This window comes from Meleagris gallopavo, chromosome 1, assembly GCF_905368555.1.
Source record: "Meleagris gallopavo chromosome 1, MGAL_WU_HG_1.1, whole genome shotgun sequence".
Taxonomy (NCBI): Eukaryota; Metazoa; Chordata; class Aves; order Galliformes; family Phasianidae; genus Meleagris; species Meleagris gallopavo.
The window spans coordinates 866709-883825 of record NC_139404.1 but is presented as its reverse complement, the minus strand read 5'-3'; the positions used below and the strand labels follow the sequence as shown (position 1 = coordinate 883825).

Sequence of the window (17117 nt, the reverse complement as noted above, 5' to 3'; positions counted from 1 at the left end):
GGTTAAAATGGTTTTCTGTTGTTTTGGAACGAACGAGTGACGTGAGCCACTGGGAGCCACTAGGAGCTACTGGGAGCCACTGGAAGCCATCGAGAGCCACCAAGAGCCACCAAGAGCCACTACAATCTAAGAGGGGACACTGGGAGCTACTAGGAGCAATTGGTAGCCACTGAGAGTGATTGAGAGTTAATGAGAGCTACTGGGAGCTACTGGGAGCCAGTGGGAGCCATTGGGAGCTACTGGGAGCCACCAAGAGCCACTAAGAGAGAAAAGGGGCAACTGGGAGCTACTGGGAGCCACTGGGATCCACTGGAAGCCAACGAGAGCCACCAAGAGCCACTAAGAGCTAAGAGGGGACACTGGGAGCCATTGAGAGCCATTGGGAGCTACTGGGAGCCACCACGAACTAAGAGGCATCTCTGGGAGCTTCTGGGAGACATTTGGAGCCATTGGGAGCCACCAAGAGCCACTAAGATCTAAGAGGGGCCACTGGGAGCTACTAGGAGCGATTGGTAGCCACTGAGAGCGATTGAGAGTTAATGAGAGCCACTGGGAGCTACTGGGAGCTATTGGGAGCCAGTGAGAGCCACCAAGAGCTAAGAGGGGCCACTGGGAGCTGGGAGGCATTGGAAGCCACTGAGTGATTGTGAGCGAGAGCCACTGGGAGCCACCAAGAGCTACTGAGAGCTACAGGAGGCCATTGCGAGCCACAGAGTGCAACTGAGAGCCACTGGGAGCAACTGAGAACCACTGAGAGTCACTGAGAGCCACTGGGAGCCACCGAGAGCCATGAGGGCCTTTGGGAGTCTGAGAGCAATTGAGAGCCACCAAGAACCACCAGGAGCCACTGAGAGTCACTGGGAGCGACTGAGAGCTACTGAGAGCTATGGGGTGGGGGTGGCATTGGGAACCACTGAGAGCAATTGAGAGCCACTGGAAGCCACTGGGAGCAACTGATTGCTACTGAGAGCAACTCAGAGTCACTGAGAGTCACTGAGAGTGATCAAGAGCCGCTGAGAGCCACCGAGAGCTACGGGGGGGCCATTCAGAGCCACTGGAAGCCACTGAGAACAACTGAGAATCACTGAGAGCCACTGGAAGCCATTTTAAGAGCAATTGAGAGCCACCAAGAGCTACTGGGGGCCACTGAGAATGACTGAGAGTCACTGGGAGCCACTGGGAGTGATTGAGAGCCACTGAGAGCCACCAAGAGCTATGGGAGGCCATTGGGAGCCACTGAGAGTAACTGAGAGCCACCAAGAGCCACTGAAAGCCACTGAAAGCAATTGGGAGCCACTGAGAACTACAGGGGGCCATTGGGAGCCACCGGGAGCCAGTGAGGGCCACCAAGAGCTTCGGGAGGGCATTGGGAGCCACTGGGAGCAATTGAGAGCCACCAAGAGCTACTGGGTGCCACTGAAAGTGATTGAGAGCCACCGAGGGCCACTAAGAGCCATCAAAAGCCACCGAGGGCCATTAGGAGCCACCAAGAGCTACCGAGGGCTACTGGGTGCCACCAAGAGCCACCAAGGGCCACTAGGAGCCACCAAGAGCCACCGAGGGCCACTGGGAGTCATGGAGAGCTGCCAACTGCAATTCAGAGCCCCTGGGAGATGTGTGGCTCCATCTGGGATATCCCATCCTGAGTTTGGTTTCATGAGGATCAGTGGCGTTGTGCATGAGAAGTCACTGCTATGAGAACCCACCAACAATAGGAAATCCCTACAGCACGACCAAGGCAGCCCTGCAGCTTTCAGAGAGCTCTGAACAACCAGCAACGAGAACAGAGCCGCCGAGAAAAGGTTTTTAATAGTTGACATCTGTCCAAACAGATGAGGAAATAATAAAGAGACGGGGAAGGATGTGCCCTTTACAAATGCCCCGCGGCTCCACGGAGAGATACAAAAACACATTTTGCACACAGTGCATCTCACCAACATCTTTATATGCAGGCTGGGAAAGGTGACAGGTAACAGTCATTGGGAAATGGTCAATTTTTGTACAACACTTAATGGAGAGGTCAGAGCAGTGCCGTAATGCCCTTCCAGCAGTGAGGTGAGTGAGTTCTGGGTGAGATAAGCGAACACATCGGAGCTTAACTGTTTGTTTTCCCTGCTTCCATCTGGCAGGAGGTTTCTATGCATACGTACATAGCAAATGCTGCTCAGGTTCCTGGGAACATCCCATCAGATGGCACCGTCGGCAGCTGCCACGGAGGGAAACCATCACCCAGAGATCACCTTCTCACTCCCTGAAACCTGGAAACTTCAGCCGCATCGAGTCAAAAAGAACTGCATCAAACCCAAAGAGTCTTAAAATGGTCACCGAGACAGATTGCAGAGATGGTTGAATACATTGGGTGTGCTTCTGGAGGCTCCCACTTCAGCTCAGACCTATAAAAACGGTGCATAACCCTGGAAATAAACTAAGGCACTGTCCATAATTAGCTAACGACGCACGGCTGCCCCGACCAAAAGTTGCTTTTTTTTCTTTTTTTTTTTTTTTTTTGCAAGTTGCCATGCAGAGGTAAATCACAGCCCAAACCTCACTGTCAATGGTTTTTAACCTGCCAACCCTGTGCTCGGAGCTCACAGCACCCAGCTGGGCCGTGGCATGCTGTGATCCGAGGGACTGATCACCTGTGTGTGGGTTTGAGGACCTCACCTCTGGAGGACAGCAAAGGAATTCCAGCCCAGAACTCAATGCCACATCTTGGTACGAAGAGGGAATGCAGCACCAGCTCTCCGCCTTCGCTGCTCTCAGTGTGCAGCAAGGAAGAATTCAAGCACGAGGTCCAATTAAAAACCAAAGCAAAGAGAAATGTTGATTCAACCCCCCACTCCCTCCAGCCCGAGTTTCCATCTCGCTCTCACACCACATCACACTGCTCCAGCTTGCAATACCCAACTGTGTGTGTGCATAAACATACACGGAACCACACACACTGCAGGTATGTACCCACAGGCACACTCATACGTGTTCAAAACTAAAATTCTATAAGCCATACAGATGAGGACAGATTCCAAACGCTGCACGTAGAAGAGGAAGGACAGGGCTGAGTCTGACTTCATCGTTTCCTGATCAAACAGCACAGGTAGGGGGGCTTTTCTCACAGATACAGTTGGGCTCTGGGTCTGTTTTGCACTGCAGAGCCCTAAACCCAGCAAGGAGAAACCCTCTGGTTGGTGCTGAGTCCCTCAGTAAGTCCACTACACTTGCAGTCTGCTCGCTGCTAGGTTTGAAATACATCACAACGAGCTTCCCTTTAGACCTACAGGCTCAAAGCCAAAAGGTGGGAGAGGGCAACGGAAGGCACAGAGAGAGAAATCCTTGCACACCTCTGCAGCTCTGCTCCCAAAGCCAACCCCAACACAACAGAGCACGCAGGGACAGCGGAGCAGGGGCTCCTGTGATACCAGCCAGCACTGTGCTGCAAGGGGATGGCAGCATCTCATGCAAAAAAGATGGTGTGTCAGGGGAACAAGGGAGATGAACACATGTCACGCTGGGAGGAAGATCCCATCGTGCTGCTGCAGGCCTGGTCACAGCTGCAGCACGGCAGAGCTCAGAGCCACCGATGGGACTGCGTGTGAGAAGGGACTGGACAAGTACACTGTCACCACCTGGAAGTTACTGGGACTGAGCCCCATAGCAGCCTTCCATCAGCTGCAGGGGTCAATATTTAACGAGTGCTTTCCTATAGTATCATTTTTGGGTGTTTAAAGAACGCCCTAACCTGGTTTCCAGAAAATCTCTAGCACCAATCCTCTGAAAATTAAGACTTCATCAAACACGTTGCCAACAAGGAACTCCAAACTACTCATCCTGGCCAAGAGTGGGACGGGTCTCTAATGAGCAAGCAGGGTAACGAAGCAGAAAGTGAGAGTTCTCCTTCCGTCACAAAGCATCTTTAAATTATTATTACGAGGAGGGAGGGGGAAGAGTTCCAGATCAACAGTGCTGTGCCACGCGAGCACCCAGGGATTGCAGCTGGGAGAAATCACAGCCATCAGCAGCACACAACCCCAATGCACCGCTTTCACACCGCCTCCTGTGCTCCCGTCTCCGGCTCTGGTGCTCTGAACCACACATCTTCCCTAAGAGCAAAAATGGAAAGGTGTAATGCTTGGGTATACAACAGCCTCGTGCCGCAGCTATGTCACCATCAGACACCGACCCTGCAGAGCAGAACGACTCCAGCAGTGAAAGCATTGCGTTCACCTCACCCCCAACACCCACCCAGGTCAGGAAAATCTCATATGCACTACATACAGATCACAGTTCAAAATAAAGGCTGTGTTTTCCTCGGAGCCCGAAGTCTGGCTAGGATGCCCCTTTGCTCATAACAACAGGTCGGAGTGAGGTACTTTTCATACTCACAGGGTAAAAGTCTCTCGTGGTGCACAGGTGAGAATACATTGGAAAAGAAGCTATTTGGCTACCTACGTGTCGAGCTTCATGCTTTTATTCCAAAGTGAACGGTTTTCCAGCTCAGATCTACTGAAAGAAGCAGCGCTGGATGCTGATGGGTGTGTGCCAGCACACGGCTTACACACCAGGCAGGTTGGCAGGAGACGGTGACCCCGGGGCTGCAGCAGCCCAACAGCTACACCTGTATGATCTGTGTGCACGAGTCCATCTGGCAAGGAGCTCAACGCAGAGACGGGGACAAAAACCAGAGCAGAGCTGGCACGGTCCTTACAGGATCGGGTCCTCCTGCCTGCACGGCAGGTCCTGTGCTGTGTGGGGAAGCACCCATCTGTAACTGACCTTGCTCCCAGGCAGCGTGAGGTGCAGTCCGGTGCTCTGTGCTGCTGTGCTCAACCATCCCACGTCCCCCAGCTCACCACGACCGCCTGCCCGGGTTGGGTAAAGTAACAGCAGGAGTCCTGTGCTGGGATCATTTCATTCTCCAATGTTGTCGCTAGGTACAAAGTGCAAAAGTGTTGCTGTTCCTGCATCCATTAAAAACTTTAAAAACAGAACAAAACAAACAGAAGAAAAAAAAAAACAAAAAAAAAAACAACAACAACAAAAAAAACCAACAAAACAAAAACGAAAACAAAAAGGATTTTTCATAATAATCATTTGAAAATACAATAGTCTCCAAAAAAGCCAGCGAACACCTGATAACCTGTTTGTGCCATATCTGCTCTTGCTCCTGCACGGCAGCAGTCCGAAGCATCGCTCTCCTCTCGGCCGCGTTACCTTCTTTGCATACTCTGCAGCCAACGGAGGGCATCTGGGAGGTGGAGCTGCGATGGCTCAGACGGCAGAGGCCGACTGCTGAGGTCCTGCAGTGAACCAGCCTGCCTCTCACTGGCAGAGCACGGAGCAATTAATTCAGAGCCTGGCAGCTTCTGGAGACAGTCCAGCATGACAGCAGGTTGGCTACCTGGCCTCTGGCTTGGGACGATGTCAGTGATATCCCTCCCATCCCACAAAAAAACCCCTCCCTGCCTCGTCCCGTTTAAAGTGTTTGCATCTTTTTCCTCCTATGAAATGTTTCTGATAAGGCTTTATTGCTATACAAAAGCGGTGCAAATGCTGCCCAAAGGCAGCTCCATCAGGAACTTTGGTCACACGACTGTGGGACTGCTGTGTGCTGTCCGTGTCCCAGCGTTAGACCTGCTACCTTTCTGAAGAGAAGCTGAATACTGTGTGCAATAACACTAAGAAAATAGGACTGAACCCCAAATACAAAACAAAACCGAGGGAGAGAGGGAAGGGGACAGGAATTGAAGTTAGGCAGAAGGCTTGCTTGGGAAGAACCCCATCATTCCTGTGATGACTTAACTGATTGATGCTACATTTAGACAATGCGAGTGTCTTTCAGAACAGATTGTTGGTGTTGAAACTCCGTGTCTGGTCCTGAATGCCAGCTCTCTCATCAATGCAGCATTTATTAAAAAATAAAATTAAAATGAAAAAAAAAAAAAAAAAAAAATTGACAAATTGCATCACCAGGTAGCAGCCTGGCCTGGATCACACACGTCCCATTGCATCTGTGTCATCAAGCAGGGCCATTTAATGTGGCTTCAGCACAAGGCAAGGCTTCTTCTTTCCTAAGGACAAAGCCAAAGAGTGACATTAGAGACACACAGCACAGGGTTCCTCCTGCTCCTAAAGCTTAATTCTGGATACTCTCCTCTACAGCAGCACCTGAGCCATCCCTTCTCTACTTCTGCTGCTTCTACCTGCTATAAAGCAATCAGCAGTCAGAACCTCTCCCAGACCCTTCACAAAATCCTGCACTTCCCCATCAGCAGAGGGGTGGCCAGCAGGGACTGGGAGGGGATTGTCCCTCTCTGCTCTGCCCTGGTGAGGCCCCATCTGCAGCACTGCGTCCAGGTGTGGGGCCTCCAGTACAAGAAAGACAGGGAGCTGTTGGAGAGGGTCCAGAGGAGCCACAGAGATGAGCAGAGGGCTGCAGCACCTCCCTACAAAGCCAGGCTGAGGGAGCTGGGCTTGTTCAGCCTGGAGAAGAGGAGGCTGTGGGGTGAGCTCATTACAGCCTTCCAGGACCTAAAGGGAACCTATAAAGAGGACTTGGGAGTCAACTCTTGGAAAGGGGAGATAACAGCAGGATAAGGGGAAGTGGTTTGAAACTGAAGGAGGGCAGATTGAGGTTGGATGTCAGGGGGAAGTTGTTTGCTGTGAGAGTGGTGAGGTGCTGGACCAGCTGCCCAGAGAGGCTGTGGATGCCCCGTCCATCCCTGGAGGTGTTCAAGGCCAGGTTGGATGGGGCCCTGGGCAGCCTGGGCTGCTGTGAAATGTGGATTTTGGTGGCCCTGCACGTGGTGGGGGGTTGGATCTTCACGATCCTTGAGTTCCCTTCCAACCTGGCCATTCTGTGTGATTCTATGTGAAATCAAAGTCCAGACCCATCAGTGCTCCTCTGCCTGCACTGCAGGTTCATTCCTGCTGCCTTGCTTCCCTGCCTTGTCCCAGGACAGGGATGTACAGGGCCAACACTGGATGGTTCTGCACACCCTCACCAAACTGTGGATTCAAATGTTACAGTTCCCCTGCAGTTCCTGTGCGAGCAGCAGTGCTGCTGATATCCAGTATAGATGTGGAATTAAGAGGACTGGTGGCACAAAGCTCAAAGCACTGGCCTGAACTTCCTTCTCACACCACAGGTATCAGCAGCAGGTCCCATAGGACAGCCCATCTGCCTGGCTTTGTCACCTGGGACTGACATGTGGCTCTGGTATGGGCAGTGCTGGTGGGTTGGACCAGCTCACCTGTCTTTCGTGGCCATTTCCGTGACCGGCGCCGTGTTCTGGTGCTCCTCTGGGTGCTGGGCAGCATTGTTCAGTGGTTTGGATGCTTTGGTCGTTGCCATGTCTGTGATGGTCAGCTTATCAATCACCATGCAGCCCGAATCGCTGTGTGGGGAGAAGTTATGGTCACGTTAAAGTGTCAGTGAATGGGATTTAAAACTCTACCCGAGAGAAAATACGTTCCTCCTCCTCCTCCTCTCCTGGCACAGGCCACAGAATTGCCATAAAGAAAGAAGAATCAAAAATAAAGTGGGATTAAAAAGCGTTATGTTATGCATATATGATCCTAGGGATGGAACAGCTCTCATAGGACAGGCTGAGAGCTGGGGCTGTGCAGCTGGAGAAGAGAAGGTGTGAGGTGATGTGAGAGCAGCCTGTATCTAACAAGGAGCTGCAGGAAAGGAGGGGACAGACCCTTGAGCAGGGTCTGTGTTGGTAGAACAAGGGGAAATGGCTTCAAGTGTGGAGAGATTTAGGTTGGATGTAAGGAAAAAGTCTTTCACAGTGAGGGTGGTGAGGCACTGGCACGGCTTGCCAGAGATGTGGTTGATGCTCCATCCCTGGAGGCTTTGAAGGCCAGGCTGGATCAGGCCCTGGGCAGCCTGATGGAGCTGTGGTTTTATCTGGCTTCAAGAAGGCTTTTGATGCCTGGAATGCCTTCATGTTGCTTTAAACAAGAAGGGATTCTCTGCAGAGATTCAGGTGCTACAGAATGGTTGTCCAACCTGTTCTGCTCTACTGCCAAAACACAAAGCTTCCTCAGACTAATGAGAGATTTCTCTTGCAAGTGCCTGGAAAAACAGGGCTAAAACACATCCACAGTCCAGAAGTGCAGAAGTTGCCACAGAACCATTCTATAGCAAAACTGATACCCAGACCAAATGAAGCAGCATGCTGCTCTTTGTATGAAGACAACAACATCAGGAGCTCACTTCCCTCCTGACAGCACCTCAGCAGGTTTCCCCTGGCTTTATGGAGAACGTTTTAGCACTGCACTTCTTTGGGCACCTCTCTCCTGCTCAGTGTCAGCACTCGCTCCTGTGACACCATGCAAAACCCACAGCTTCTCCTTCTGCCCCTCCTCAGCTCTGACTGCTGGGAGCCTCTTGCATCCAGCAGAAGCACTCAGGCTGCAGCTTTGCTGGATATCCAGCTATGCCAAACCAGCTACGCCGTGAAGGAATCCACCTGACAGCACGTAGTGCTGCTCCTGAGGTCAGTGCTCATCAACATCTCGTTACCAAAGGACCTGTAAGGAATTCAGGCTGCAGCCATGAACGGGCTCTAAGAACCTCAGGAAGGAGTGGGTTTGGTGCTGCATGGAACTGCCTCAGCCCTACCCACCTCTGGGATTCCCTTCAGATATCCTCTGCTCTGATGGGGAAACAATCAGTGTCACAGACAACAAAATGCTCCAGGAAACACAGAGGTAGGACAGACATTGGAGCAGGATGTGGATGAGAAGCATGGCTGAGCACAGCTCACGCTGAGCCCTCCTGGAGCAGAGCACCGCATGCACTGTTGGTGTTGGGAGGGCAGCAGTTGGATATGGGGAGGTCTGGACACCAAATTCACATGCAATCTACTGCTGGAAAGGTCAAGGTGTCCACAGGAAAGATCCCATCTGTGCCAACTACTGCACAAAATGTTCACCTCTGCTTGGAAACGTTTCCTGGGGAAATGGGACCTCTGATTAAGTCACTGCACTTTTACTCTTCTCTCTGAATGGAAGAGCAATGATGTTCTACAAGAACGCTGCAGTCATGCTCCATGCTCCATGCCACATTCCATGCTCTGTGCATGCCTGTTCCATTCCATTCCATTCCAGCCCATCCCAGCCCATCCCAGCAGCAAAAGGAGCTGCAGGCACACAGCTGCACCCCACGCCATGCAGATGGATGGGCAGCAGAGCAGGCACAAAGGAAAACATCCCAAATGGGAGAGCTCAAAACATCCACTGTGAGCACGTAGCTCAGCTCAGGGCTGGGGCCAACTGCACTGCTGTGGAAAGGAGGATGTTTCACCCCAGAGCTGTGTGTGATCAGAAGCAAGAGGTGATTTCTAGCACAGTTATACAGAAAGGCAAAGCTTGGTCCCATTCTGAGCACCTCATCTTTTAAGGGACATCTGTGCAGCTCAGCAGTGAAGCACCTGGGAAGCACCAAGTGTTAACAGCTGCCCTTCATCTCCAATGCTAAGAAGAGCTGGCAGCAGGGCATGCACACACCTGCATTCCTCCAGCAAGAAGCACTGGGAGACAGCCCTTGGAAACAAGCACTGCATGCTCAACTGCTTACAAAAAAGCCTGAAAAACGTCCAAAATTGTTAATTATTGCATTAATAAGTTTAATAAGCATGTGCCATAAGGAATCAGGTTTTTAAAGCGTTGCATTTCTCCACAGCCTCTGGGGATGGAGGTGATGCTGAGCTGCATTCCCTGAGTGCTGCCAGAGAGGTCAGCTCCTGTTCAGCACACACCTCTCCTTTCTGGACATGAGAGCACAGTGTTTCCCTTAATGTGCTCTTAGAACAGCCTTGAGATGTGCTTATTGCACTGATGTTCTCCTTTTGCTCTCTGATCTTATAGAAATCACAGCAGTCTTGCTTGCTTGCACAGCAGCTGGGAAACCTGGTTTGCACGGATGAGCTTTAGAAAATAACTGGTAAAAACCCCCAGTTTAAAACAGAAAGCAAACTTCATACAAAAAAATATATTCTTTTGTTAAATAAATAAAAAAAACAACACCATTTACAGCACACAGATAAAACATCTGCTCTTGTTCTGAGAAAGTCTGAGCAGAGCATGTGGCTGCACCACGGGCAGAGGAAACCACACTGCAAACCACAGCCAGCAGCAGAGCTTCCCTTTGCAACTGCAAAACACATTTCCTCTTTGCAGGAAGAGCTGACAGGGGAGGAATGGCAGCAGCTGGAGGACACACAACACGAGCGAGCACCACGTTTGTTAACAGGCAGGCTGGCTGTGAGCATGCTTGACAAAGGACAACACACACCCTCGTGTTCAGTGCTTGGAAGTGCTTTTTCTAGGATCTGTTTGAACTGATTGGGAAATGCTGAGGTTTCCCAGTGTTCCTCTGCTTCTGGCCCAGCATGGATTGAGAGCAGCTGTGTGTACGGTGGATGTTTGGAGCCCTGAGCCATACGTACCCTCTGCCTGCAGGTCTAAAGACTCTGAGCAATGCCCACCACGAGAGAGAGGCAGCGAGAGGCAGGACAGGGAGAGAGTGAAGGAAGGGAGAGAAAGAGAACAGTAAAGATGGCTGAAAAAAACAGACAGAAGAGTTCACTTTGCAACCTTAGCCCCAGGTGGTTCCTTCCAGGAGAACAGGCAGGAATACTCCAAAGGGTTTCAGAGCGTGCAGCCACTGAAGACTGCACTTCCCATGCAATGCTCAGACCCAACATCCAAAAAACCAGAAGATTCAATACCCCATCATGAGCATCCTTCTCATGCCTGGCACGCAAACTCCTCAGTTATCACAGATCTGGCAGCTCTCTGGTCAGAGAACTTCTGCAAAATGACTTCTTCACAAGAAGCAGCTGAAAGGTCCCTCCCAACCTAAGCCACTCTACGAGTTTCCACAATTAGGGATGGGAAGCAAGCTAACTATGTCTGAAACGCTTTCTTTGCACGTGATTTTTAAGCTACTGCCACGTCGGCTGGCTTAAGCAGAAGTGCCACTGAGCTGTGCAGGGAGATGCAATGGAGTGCTCAGGGTGTGAGGTTTGGGCAGGGAGAGAGCACCAGCAGGCAGCATCGTGGTCATGGAGTGCTCTCAGAGGTGTGTGCTGCAGCACTGCAGCTTGGTGGCCCTGGGGATGGTGGAAAAATAGAAGAGGAAGACCTGTTTGTACAGAAGGAGAGGGTTTGTTGGAAGCAGAGTGCTTTTGGGGGAGAGAGGAAGAAGCCAAGTTTGTTTTAACTGCGTTCTTAAAAGCAGATTTAGGCATCCAAACTTGAAACTTGCCACTGAAAAGTTGACACCACAGTCAAAGCAGAAATTGGGTCTGAGAACTGCTGCATCCAATTGTGGAGCTGTGATAGCACAAGGCTACCAAGACACAGAGCCAGAGTTGGAGCTTTGCCACTGGAAAGCCTTCAAGAACTACATGTTCAGCTTTCAGTGCAGCTCATTTACTTGGAATCAGTCAGGAACGTGGGGAGAAACAAGCATATCCTCCACTGGCCATTGGGGTGCACATCTGCTGCTAGGAAGATGGACTGGTCTGGGAGAGCAGAGGCCATGGGAAGCTTCCACCACCACCAGTGGTCAATAGTTCAGACACTACGAGAAACTCAGCAGAGCTGGAGCAGCTGAAATCACAGTCTGTGCAACAGGTCCTGTCCTCCCACAGCTTCTATTTCTGCTTTTGGCTGCGGTTACAGAGGGGAAAGGCTGCAGACACCTTTCAAGTGGAGACCGTGGTGACTCCAGTATGTCATTTCTTTGCCAAAATGGAATTAATTTTTGAAGAACTGCAATCCTGAAAAAGCAGGCAGGTTCTGGGTGCCTCGTGCTTACTGATATATGCACTTCTTTAGAGAGAAAGCCATTCCACGTAACGCTGCGTGAAGCAGCAGGTGCAGCCTGCAGCAGCCAATCAGCCAAATCAGAAACCACCATCCCTGCTCCTGCTAGGAAATAAACGAGAGAGCTCAGAACATGCCAAGTAAAATTTACACTGCTGCTGTGAGTCAAGACAGGGAGCTCCACGTGTAACACAAGCCCAAACCACCGTGTGGTGAGAGGAGCAACATCTGGAGCAGTTTGTTTCAGATAGCAGAGCCAGTGGATTTAATTAGAAACAATGCAAACTGAACATTGGAAAAGCAGAGGCTGCTTTTAGCACAGCAAGCAGCATTCTGCTTCTTCTTCATCTTCCATTCCTGGTGCAGTCAGTCTGCTTGGAGATGCCATCTCTCAACAATCCAACTCCATTTACCGTAACAGCTGCAATTACAGTGAGCACAGCTCCAGAATCTCACTCACTCCAACTACAGAGGAGTAAAGGCTACTTGAAGCAGACAGCAAAAATTAAAGCTGGTGTCCTTATTAAGAAATAAATTCACAGTTGCTTAAACCTTTGGTTTACTTCCTTCTCCCAGAATGTTACCTAGTTCTGCAATCTCACTTCTTCCCCATGCAAACATCATCTTCTCCCCCAGCCAAGCAGGAACTGACATCTTTTGGGGGCACTGTGCACCATTTATCTTTTATTGTTTATAACATATCACCTTGAGAGGGAACAATGACAGCTGGAGGCATGTCAACGCTCTCCTGCACAGCAGCACACATTCTATGTCAGACCCTGCACCAACCCAGCCATTCCTTGGCTCTGTGGTCTGTAAGTTCCCTTCCAACCCAACTATTCTGTAGCTCTGTGGTCAACGAGGACCCATCCAGCCCAACCATTCCATGGCTCAATGGAGGCCCCTTCCAACCCAATCATTCTGTGGCTCTATGATCTATAAAGACCCTTCCAACCCGACCATTCCCTGGCTCTATGATCTATAAAGACCCTTCCAACCCGACCATTCCCTGGCTCTATGATCTATAAAGACCCTTCCAACCCAACCATTCCCTGGCTCTATGATCTATAAAGACCCTTCCAACCCAACCATTTCATGTCTGTATGATCTATAAAGACCCTTCCAATCCAACCATTCCATGGCTGTATGATCTATATGTTCCCTTCAGACCCAACCATGCTGATTCTGTGGTCTGTAAGGTCCCTTCCAACTCAACCACTCTATGGCTCTATGATCTTTGAGGACCCTTCAGATCCAACCCAAGCCATCTTCTGGCTCTGTTACCTTTAAGGACCCTTCCAACCCAACCATTCTATGGCTCTATGATCCATAAGGTCCCTTCCAAACCAATCATCCTATGGTCTATAAGGTCCTCTCCAACCCAACCGTTCTGTGATGTCATGGTCTACAAGGTTCCATCCAACTCAACCATTCTATGGCTCTGTGATGTACAAATCCCTTCCAATCCCACCATTCTGGGATCCTATGATCCTCACCACCAACACAAACCTGAACCTCCTACGCAGCAAGGAGGACAGCTGGGTGACATGAGCTACAACGAGCCACGCACATTTCTTACAACAAACCTGCAATAAACATTTTATTAAAGCAGAACCCCTTCGACAAGGAAGCTGTACAACATCCTCACTCAAGACATTCGGGATCCATGAGGAAGATGACACCAATCCCCACCAACACAGCGGGTTAAGACCGCTCTGAGCTCCCCCTGTGTGACTCCATTCCCACCTGGTGAAAACGGCCTTCTCGTTCTTCGCATCCATCGTCAGCTTGACTGTTTCCTGGCCTGCACCCGTGCTGATGGTCTCTGTGATGGCATCTCCTTTCTCATCCTCATCCTCGCTGTCTGAGCCGCCCGAGGAGCTGCTGTCTGAAGCCACCAGCGGTGCCTTCCGCGTGACGCAGACGTTCCAGACGCAGGGAGAGGCCGTGCTGACTGTGGGGAGCAAATGGGGCACTGTGCAGAACCAACAGATCCAACAGCAACCCCCAGGTGTGACCTTGAGGATGCACAGGGATGCAAAATGCAGTGCGTGAGGTTAATTTTTCCATCAGCAGAGGGGTGGCCAGCAGGGACAGGGAGGGGATTGTCCCTCTCTGCTCTGCCCTGGTGAGGCCCCATCTGCAGCACTGCGTCCAGGTGTGGGGCCTCCAGTACAAGAAAGACAGGGAGCTGTTGGAGAGGGTCCAGAGGAGCCACAAAGATGAGCAGAGGGCTGCAGCACCTCCCTACAAAGCCAGGCTGAGGGAGCTGGGCTTGTTCAGCATGGAGAAGAGAAGGCTGTGGGGTGAGCTCATTGCAGCCTTCAGTACCTAAAGGGAGCCTACAGACAGGAGGGGAGTCAGCTTTTGGGAAGGGGAGATAACAGCAGGACAAGGGGAAGTGGTTTGAAATTGAAGGAGGGCAGATTGAGGTTGGATGTCAGGGAGAAGTTCTTTGCTCAGAACGGTGAGGTGCTGGACCAGCTGCCCAGAGAGGCTGTGGATGCCCCGTCCATCCCTGGAGGTGTTCAAGGCCAGGTTGGATGGGGCCCTGGGCAGCCTGAGCTGCTCTGAAATGTGGAGGTTGGTGGCCCTGCCTGTGGTTGGGTGGTTGGATCTTCATGATCCTTGAGGTCCCTTCCAACCCAAGTCATTCTGTGGTTCTGTGTGATTCTGAGATTAATTTTAAATTAAAAAAATTAAAAAGAAGAAGAAGAAATCAGCATTCTCCATTGAGAAAGTCATGCCACCTCATGTCTGCATTCAGCACAATCAGCAGAGAGTGCTCTTCACTTGGAGTTTGCTTATGGCCCAAAGCTGACATCCCACAGGGCCGTGTTGCCATTCAGAGAGAGCTGGGCAGCCTGAGAGTGGGGCAGAAAGGAACCTGATGGGGTTCAGCAACGCACTGCAGGGTTCTGCACCCGGGGAGGAGCAGCTGCAGCATCAGGACACGTTGGGGGCTGAGCTGCTGCAAAAGAGCTCTGCAGAGAAAGACCTGGTGTCCTGGTGGCCAGCAGGCTGACCATGAGTCAGCAATGTGCCCTGGTGGCCAAAAAGGCCCATGGGATCCTGAGATGCTTCTGCACGTGGCAGAAGAATGCACTGTGCTCTGCACTGCAGTCCCATCCACCAACCATAGAGCTGAGTTTGGTTCCATCAAAGTCCTTCATTACATTTTATTTTAACTCAGGAAGGAGGAGGGAAGGCAAGCAGGCTGAAGTTAACCAATGGACGTGGCGCAACTACTGATAAGTTATCACAGCCTTTTAATTTTTGGTAGTTTTACAATTAAACACACAGTTAAAAATAGGGTTTGTTTTTTTTTTTTCTGAATAGCTGACAAATAAATTGCCTCCGTGACATCAATTCTCACTAACTCAAAGTTCATCCTCTGCTTGCTGAACCCCAATCAACATTTTGGGATTTCTGAGTCACTGTTTTCCCTGATTGAACAAAAACAGCCTTTGAGTAAGGGAAGGCAGATGGTGCAGGTGGGAAGCTCTCCCCAGCAGGCTCAGAGTGCACAAATAATGCATCTCCTTTGTAATGTTCTCACTTACAGTTCTTGTCCTGACTCTGCTTCGGGTTGCCGTCCGAATCGCTGCTTTCTGTGTCTGCAGGAGAACTGCACCGTGGGCCTGATTCAGAGCTGAGTGGAGAATGGAAAGGGGAAAAACACCTTGAGAATGAAGTCCAGAAATCCTGGCTATGCTTCCAAGAGACCCTGAAAAAAGGCTTCAGGGCACTGTTCCTTTCTGACATCTTCGTAAGTGTGAAAAAATGTATTAATTTCCTTTTATTTTTTAATTCTTTGTAGTCTCGGTGTAGCAGTAGTTATGGGACATGTGCTACTCCTGTGCCACAAGGCACGTGTGCTACCAGTAGTTAGAAGGACTGGAAGGTAAAGGGAAGCATGGTGCCACGATGCAGAGCACTCAGACAACATTAAAATACAAAACAGGCAGCAAAGGGAGGGGGAAGGGAAGGAGAAAAGATTCCGATCATCATAACTTTACGTGTTTTTTCATTCTGAAGTTAAAAAGAAACAAAAAGGACTGGAATTTACCAACAGAAAGGCTGGAAGTCTGTGAACTTGGCCCACCCCTTCTCTGGTGCAGCGTTCTCTGGGGCTGCTGAGTCCCACACACTGGATCCAACGTCCATGGCCACGCAGGGGGTGGGGGGCTTCGAGCTGACAGGTTCAAACACTGCAGTCCACCCGGAGCCTGAGGGCACACAACAGCACACTGGGGCTTCCAGAGCATCAGCTGCCCCCAAATACACCCCAGAGCCATCCCAGGAACAAAGGAATTCAAGGGACCATCCAACGGCACTCCTCAGTCCTCGGGAAGCTGCAGCTTACAGCTTGGAAATCTGATTAATATTAACGTTATCCGCAAGAGAGAGGCAACAATTAAGCAAAACGACTTAATGGATTTCTTCATTCTTCTCAGCTGAGATCTGTGCAAGAACCTCAGTTTCTTGTCAAAACCTCAGCAGTGAGGATTGCAACCATTTCAATCACTCACTGTTCATATTTGGCAACCTCAGGTAGGGAACTGATGCAACGTTTGGTATCACAGAAGAGATGTCAAGTAAAACTAAGCACATAACGTGGTGTTTAAGATCTCAGTCTGCTCTCAGTTCTTTTATCCCTATCTATCATTCCTGTAGTGTCACGACGAGGGGAAATGGTTTTAAAGTGCAAGAGGGGAGATTTAGAGTAGGTATCAGGATGAAATTCTCACTGTGAGGGCAGTGAGATGCTTTGTTGCCCACAGAGGTCGTGGATGCTCCCACCCTGGAAGCATTCAAGGCCAGGCTGGATGGGGTTGTGAGCAACCTGATCTAAGAAGGAGGTGTCCCTGCCTATGGCAGGGGCTTGGAACTACATGATCTCAAAGGTCTCTTCCAATCCAAACCATTCTGTGATTCTATAATAATTTTCTCAAGGCATTTTCCGTCCTCTTTTCTCAAGAAATAAAGGACTGCAGAGGTCTGGATACAAACCCGTGTGCGTGGAGCTGATTACAGGAGCAGACTGTGCTCACTATCACAGATATAGAGATACCACCTAGAAAAAGAAACTTGTTTTTTTTTTTCAGGTTTGCACTGACAGCAGGTAAAGAACTGCTGGGAAAACATTCCTGTCCCTTTACTTCTGCTGGCTGAATTTCTTCTGCTGATAACACTGTGCCTCGTGAACTTACACAGCCCCACTTGCATCTTGGTAGGGGAAAAAGTGGTTTATTTTCAGCCTTCTGCTGGGCACCCCA

General features: G+C 50.4%; 1 protein-coding gene across 5 annotated transcripts in view; it reads right to left on the bottom strand.

Annotated features, from left to right (window-relative positions):
* Positions 1 to 1790: 1790 nt before the first annotated feature.
* PPP6R2 (protein phosphatase 6 regulatory subunit 2) overlaps positions 1791 to 17117 on the bottom strand; it is a 72457-nt gene continuing 57130 nt past the window's right edge. For 2 of the 5 annotated variants that reach the window (XM_085240459.1, XM_085240565.1), the window contains exons 20-25: positions 15908 to 16067; positions 15402 to 15490; positions 13585 to 13792; positions 10455 to 10478; positions 7248 to 7391; positions 1791 to 6065 (exon numbers count right to left, since the gene is read on the bottom strand). In XM_085240459.1, coding sequence (XP_085096585.1) covers positions 6014 to 6065; positions 7248 to 7391; positions 10455 to 10478; positions 13585 to 13792; positions 15402 to 15490; positions 15908 to 16067 — 677 coding nt within the window. In that variant the 3' untranslated portion in view covers positions 1791 to 6013. The remainder of the gene's footprint in view (positions 6066 to 7247; positions 7392 to 10454; positions 10479 to 13584; positions 13793 to 15401; positions 15491 to 15907; positions 16068 to 17117) is intronic. The other 3 variants (XR_014887510.1, XR_014887500.1, XM_085240632.1) reach the window with 3 other exon arrangements.